Source organism: Dreissena polymorpha, chromosome 8, assembly GCF_020536995.1.
Source record: "Dreissena polymorpha isolate Duluth1 chromosome 8, UMN_Dpol_1.0, whole genome shotgun sequence".
Lineage (NCBI taxonomy): Eukaryota > Metazoa > Mollusca > Bivalvia > Myida > Dreissenidae > Dreissena > Dreissena polymorpha.
The window spans coordinates 26,859,566-26,866,192 of record NC_068362.1 but is presented as its reverse complement, the minus strand read 5'-3'; the positions used below and the strand labels follow the sequence as shown (position 1 = coordinate 26,866,192).

The 6,627-nt window shown below is 33.1% G+C and overlaps 1 protein-coding gene across 1 annotated transcript; it reads left to right on the top strand.

Moving 5' to 3' along the window:
• The first annotated feature begins 3,768 nt into the window (after positions 1-3,768).
• On the top strand, positions 3,769-6,355 carry LOC127841081 (uncharacterized). Its single transcript, XM_052369630.1, has 5 exons — positions 3,769-4,006; positions 4,372-5,158; positions 5,311-5,455; positions 5,674-5,713; positions 6,047-6,355. The coding sequence occupies exons 1-5, from the start codon at positions 3,874-3,876 to the stop codon at positions 6,241-6,243; spliced, it is 1,302 nt and encodes a 433-aa protein (XP_052225590.1). The 5' UTR covers positions 3,769-3,873; the 3' UTR covers positions 6,244-6,355.
• The last annotated feature ends 272 nt before the right edge of the window (positions 6,356-6,627 follow it).

Sequence of the window (6,627 nt, the reverse complement as noted above, 5' to 3'; positions counted from 1 at the left end):
AATTGTCATGGTAGTACCTCCAGAATGGTACTGTGTGTATTAAGACTCATTGTATCAGGGTTATTGAATAATTTAGTTAGTGATTATTTGGTGAATACATTTTTAAAAGTGTTTTTTGCAGAATTTATGTTGTGACTACTGGCATATTGATTTGTGTTTCTGCCTCGAAAAAAATTTGATAAATAACTTTTGTTAAAAGTTATTTTTCCATGATGTTGATTAATGTCATAGAACAGGGCAATTATAAAATGTGTCTAGTCTAATGCATAAAACAAACATAATTTATTTCAAAAACGAAATCACCTTGTAAATTTTGGGCAAATCTAAGAATATTTGCACGTAAAGGAAAGAATTAGGTGGGGAATAGGGGATTAGGGAATGGTTAGTCTGATTTGATGGCTCGTCTCACATCACACTTAGTCCATTGTTCTTATGGTCTTATTAACGAACACTTTAAGTGTTCGGATCTAACTACCTGCGTTATTGCGTTCAGATAATGCGTTCAGTATTATGCATGCATTAAGAAAACTAACTAAAGGAACAGCTAGTGTATTTTTTAACCAAACAAAACACAATTTATACGATTGATACATACACAAGCAGCTCCAATAAGAATGCAATTGCAATAATATAAAGAAACAAATCACTTTGTTTCAAAGTGCAAGAAAAATTATGTGCATACATAGCAGAATCTGAATCAACCTTTAACTTTACTTTGTGTACACAATATATATATCTATTATTTAAGAAAATGAAAATGACTGAGCTGAGCCGCACGCCTATAATCGGCCCGCGGCCGACATAAAGGTCCGAGAGCCATTATGCGGCTAGGGCCGATTATAGACGTCCGGCCTAGCACTGACGTGTGTAATCGTTGAAATAACAAATAAAAAAAATTACTTAACTTCACTTTATTTTCTAACAACCTTTCCCTTCTTTGTATTTCATTCAACTGACTACGAAATGTATGACGAATCTCGTGTGACGTAATTTATGTGACGAAACACACCAGCTTAAGTTAGACTCTCTTGATTATATTGAGAACAACTCGGACTTTGAAGTTTATTTAAAGGTAAAATATTTAATTTAAAAGCATCGAACAAATCCAAAACGTATTTCGTATGTGTGATTGCCGTGTTTAATTGGAAACTTCAAAAGGAATAACTAATTAATTACTTCGACCAGTCATTCAATTTTGTAAATAGTGTTTTTTGTCAGAATGGTTAGAAATCAATACAAAAGATTCTAAAAAAGTGTTGTTTGAAAAAAAAAATAGGTAAAAGGATGGAAGAAAAGAAAATGGACGAGCATATCGTTTTTATTGTATTATTATATGCATTGAATTAAATTGTCATTGAGGTAAGAATATGATTTACTAAATTTTGAAGTTGGATTAATCTTGTTAAACTTCAAGCACAAATAGTGTCAGCAATGTAATCTACGAACTTTTGGCTTCATGCCGTGAATATTGGCTTATTTTCAAATGCGTATTTTCCTCCGTGGGTGTTTTTTCCTTGTTTGTTTTTTGGCTTGAACAAAAATATGTCATGGTGTCTGAGTTAATTGGCATGTTCTTCTTGAGGATAGTGTATGCTTTCGGAAGGACATCTCTTTATACCTTCCTTGAATGTAGCCATGTATCTGCGCCATCAATGATATTTGGGTTTGACTCACAAAGCTGGATCCAAAATAATCGTCTTTTGTAAAGTAAATTGACCGTGATGAAGCTGACTGTATTGTGTCTGCGACAGGAATTTGGTTGTCGAGTGAAGTTGGAGTCAAGTTATTTTGTGTTGGCCATATGGATCGATCCGATAAGCTGAACCGGTAAACCGTTCCCTAGTCAGAATAGGGGAGGCTAAATCTTTGCATCACTAGAGGGAATGCTGTATGAATAATCAGTTTTGAGGAAGTAGATATATAATCGGTTGTGTGAGTCTCAAATGTGAGGTGGAGAATTTTGCTTTACCATTATTCAATCTAGCTAACGTTTGACATGATAATCCTTGTAAATGGCTTCTGGAATGTACATGCATCTGATGTTAAATCAAACGTAAAAACTACTTATTATAAATTATAACCCAGAAGCTTGTACCTTACACTTGTTCAACTCTGTTTAACAACGGACATAATGTGAGTGTTTTAAACATGTTGTTTAAAACATAAGCATGTCAAAGATTAAATTTTGCACAATGTTGCAAATGTAATAAAAGGTAGTATTTATTCATTACATTCTAGTGTGTGCGAACGTTATATTTGTCAAGAAAGATCACTCAATGCGAATCAAGTATTTGAGAACATATTCAGCCAAGTAACTCTTGTCCCCCAACATGTATTTCATTTACATACAATCTTTTAACCAACTTGATTAATACTATAAAGTATTTTTGGGAGAGACTATGCGCTTATATTTAGAAAGGCGATTTTAAGTACTCATTTTGTTGAGGATTATTCGTAACGATTACGATCCTTACACTTACAACATAATTGTGATCTTCTTAAATGAAACCGACACGGGTTTTTTTTTCAGACTGTTTGAATTTTGGGTTTGATAGCATAAGACAATATGCATTCCGTTAAATGACCTTAACACAGTAATTCTAATTCAAGTGAGTGTTTTTAATTTTTATGCAAGCAAAACATTTTAAATCACATAATTGCTTTGCCTTACACTATAACAAGGGCGTCGACACAAATTCTTCTTTTATGATTCCAAACTAACATCAAATTCCTATTTCAGACATTATAATCTTACTGAAAAATGTCAAACAAATCGGAAATACAACAAGAATCGAAAAGGAGGTCTATGCGAGAAGGTGCTAACGACATCTACCTTCTGTATGATGAGATGGATACTTCCCTTGTAATGCCCTTCGCAGAGCACTTGAGTCTCTTTTACAAAGTGTTTGATCCACATACAGACGGTGCTCAAAGTAGGTAGCAGGCTAAAGATGCACTGCATTTAACATAACGAAGTAATTTATAAAAACTAAATAATATCTATACCACAAACTGTATGTAAAATCAATAAAACAAAAGTATTAAGCATCTTTTGTTAATATGTTGCAGAATGTATATGTCTTTTATTTTACAAGTAAAAGGGTTTAAACAAAATCATATATTTGTCGTTTGTAGTATCGTTTTTATTATTGTATTTGTTCAAGCACTAAAATCATTCTGTTTGCGCAGTTCAATCGCAGAAGAAAATGTAACTTAACATCTTTTGCGACCATTCGACTTTTTTAAGGCATGAGTAGTTGCATTTTTTTTATTAAAGTGACGCATAGTACATAGACAATCATTGGTAATTACAGCAATACTACGATCAATATCATTATAAACAAATATATTTACAAAACATTGTAATACTCAGTCATATAAATGGCTTACGAGTCACTGAGTTGACATGTTATGGGTGTAGTAATAAAATCACATTAAAATAATGCAGAAAAGTCACGATAATAAAACGAGTAAAATTGTTTGAAGTGTGAACATGGAGAGTTTAGATCAATAAGTTCTGTTAATTATTCGTATATCAACAATCTCGAAACAAAAAAGTCCAACGACTTCTTGTGGGATTTAACTCTGTGTCTAAAATGCTGGTCTATGCATTTGAACCAATATTTAAGTAATACAAATGAATCGTTATTACTATAGATTTAATGTCATTTCTTCGTCACAAATTTTGAAAGTACGCGCGTCATGTATTTTTGGTTTATTTCTACAGATGAACCTGAGCACTGATCGTGGTTGGATAGGGGAATCTACAGATCCAAGCTGACGGTCGTTTTTTTATCAAAACAATCTCAAAAGAATTCTGAATGCGAGTTTCAGCTTGCTCATGCGATAAAAAGACTAACAGAAACAAAGTACATGCATAGAATCGTTGTTGTCATGGTGGAGTCGTGTAAAATTCCGAAGAACCTTGGACATTTCAAAATTGTGTATGCTTTTCAAAATGGTATATTTGAACGCAACGTTTGCCGCTTAAGGGAAGCTATCGAAGGTAAGTAAGGTTTGTAATTCGAAATACAATACTAAATGTCAAAGAACTTTTATCTGAACATAATCTGAAAAAGATAATTTAAATAAATGATTAAATGTACAATAAACATGTTCCATATTTACCGATTAAAAACAGAAAGTTTAGAATCTGTCTATTACACAACTTTCTTTAATATGCAAGCTTCTATAATAATATCGATCGCTACAAAAAAGAACTTAGCAACTAAAAAAACGTTCTGTATCCACTGAAATAGTTGTTCGATTTGTTATTTTACATTTTTTATGTAATATAAATTTATTTTATATTATAGCGAGCATATATTGATTGCGCGAGCAGTATGTTGTAAGTTGTTTCTCTGTATTCAGCACCTCGTGAATCGTTTACGCGACTTGATGTTTTCTGGAACAATCATCCCAACGTCAAACAAACGGTGATTGGTACACCGAAGCTGCAGCCTACGAAGCTTCAGGGAATACCAATCAAAATTTCACTGTTGGATATAATAAGGCATCCTCGGAAAGTTATCGATGTTCTTAAGAACTTTGATGTTCGATGCAATAAACAAGGATGTTCATTCAGATGTCCCGGGAAAAATCTCAAAAAGGCCCATGAACACATCAGATCATGTAAATACGAATTGCTGCAATGTAGATACTGTAAGCAAAGTGTGTCTCGTAAAAACATTAAGAAACACGAAAAGAGAAAATGCCGACGTCAAATCATGATATGTCCAAACAAAGGATGTGCCTTTCTGGGGTGTTACGCTGACCATGAGTCTCATAATAGATCTTGCGAGTATCGGATGCAAAAATGTCTTAACAGTTGCTATGAATGCAAATCCGTTTACCCATTGAAAGATATCATAAAACACACACAAGTTTGTGATTATGAGAAGTATATCTGCACTGTTTGCAACAAAGAGCTGTTTAAAATTGATTTAGAAAGACACAACTGCATTAACACTTGTGAACATGAAGCCGAATCAAAATCATTGAATACTGTGTTTATGTTAAAGAGTAATATTTTTGATCATGAGAAACCCACACGTTCATATGAGGACCACGACAAAGCAAGCCCTTGCAGCTCGGATCCGCTGGAACAAAATATGGAAAAACCTGAAAAAGAAAGCTCAAAAGTCGCATCCACAGCCATGTAACTATTTCATTTTGAATTAAAATTGTTTTATTATTACACGAATTATGCAATCCGTTAAATTGAATTCATAATATGTAACAATATGTAAAACTTCTTTATATTGTAATTGCAAATATGAAAACACCGCCAAAGTTATGTTAATATTTTAGGCATTTGTTGAGGATTTGTCAAAATGCTGCGTGTGATGCAAAGAATACGGTGGAAACATGTGTACCCCAAAGTCCCATCATCAACCCTGTTCCTGATTTCACTTGTCCTGTCAAGGGCATTGAAGACAGTGACGATGACCGAATGGTAAGAAGTCTATGCCATCAAACCGGTCATAATTTATCTAAGCAGATGGATGCATGAATTGCATTTGCAAATGGAACTATGTGTACATGCATTAATTACAATATGCTTAACTCAGTTTGAAGAATGCAACGTTTGTGCGTTTTCACGTATGTGTGTGCAAATTATATACAGTTTAAATATATTGTATTATAAATTTAGAAATAACTTCAATTTTACAGACCTCTTCAGATGCGACTGATCAAACAACAAAGATAGACGGTAAGAAATAGTATTCGATTACATCACTTACAAATAATTATCAATTTAGCACTATTGTTAGTCACTCAACGACAGTTCTGATGCGTTGCAACGATTGCGTTCATAAAAGTAAAAAAAAAAGATTTATAATTTCTTTATGATTAAAAGGAATGTATAAATAAGTTCACAGGTATAATTAAAGTACAAGCGCAAAATTCTTATGTCCCTTACTTAATCTCGTTAAAGTCGGCAAAGAGAATGAAGCATAGTTTAATTAATTATATCAACTGCATGCATTAAATGACCAAACATATCCATTATTTTTCAAACATATGTTGTCTTTTATTCGAACAGTAACCGGGATATCCAACAGCTATATGAATTGTAGAAGGCAAAATACCAACAGCGAAACATACCACGGCACACGAAATTTGTTTAATTCAAATGGTGGAGTAATGACAACCGAACGACGCCGGATATTTAACGCAATAGGCGAAGATCCTTACGAATCTCCCGAGCCGCTCTGTAGCTATTCAGAACATTATTTGTGACTGTGATATTGGAGTAACGTTTGGAGATCGTTTTCTCTGTGTTTAAACAATTAAATATTTGTTAAAACTGAACGGCCTAAATAATACGACATTATACTAATTTTTGCATTAAAAAACAATCGATCTCCAGAATTGCCATTAGTTGCCAACGATAGTGTAACTCTTGATTGACCATACTAGAAAACAATTCTTTTCGTCATAAGTATTTTATTTTCATTTTTTTTGTGTACTATGCCTGTTATTTCGAACAGGATCATAAAGCTAATATTGAAGAGAAACGTAGAATAATATTTGATTTATATCAAACTGCTGCAAATTTTTATGTTGACTCGGTGATAATCGTTTCCTACAAAAACTTTGTATTGATTTCGTTATTGTCATTTG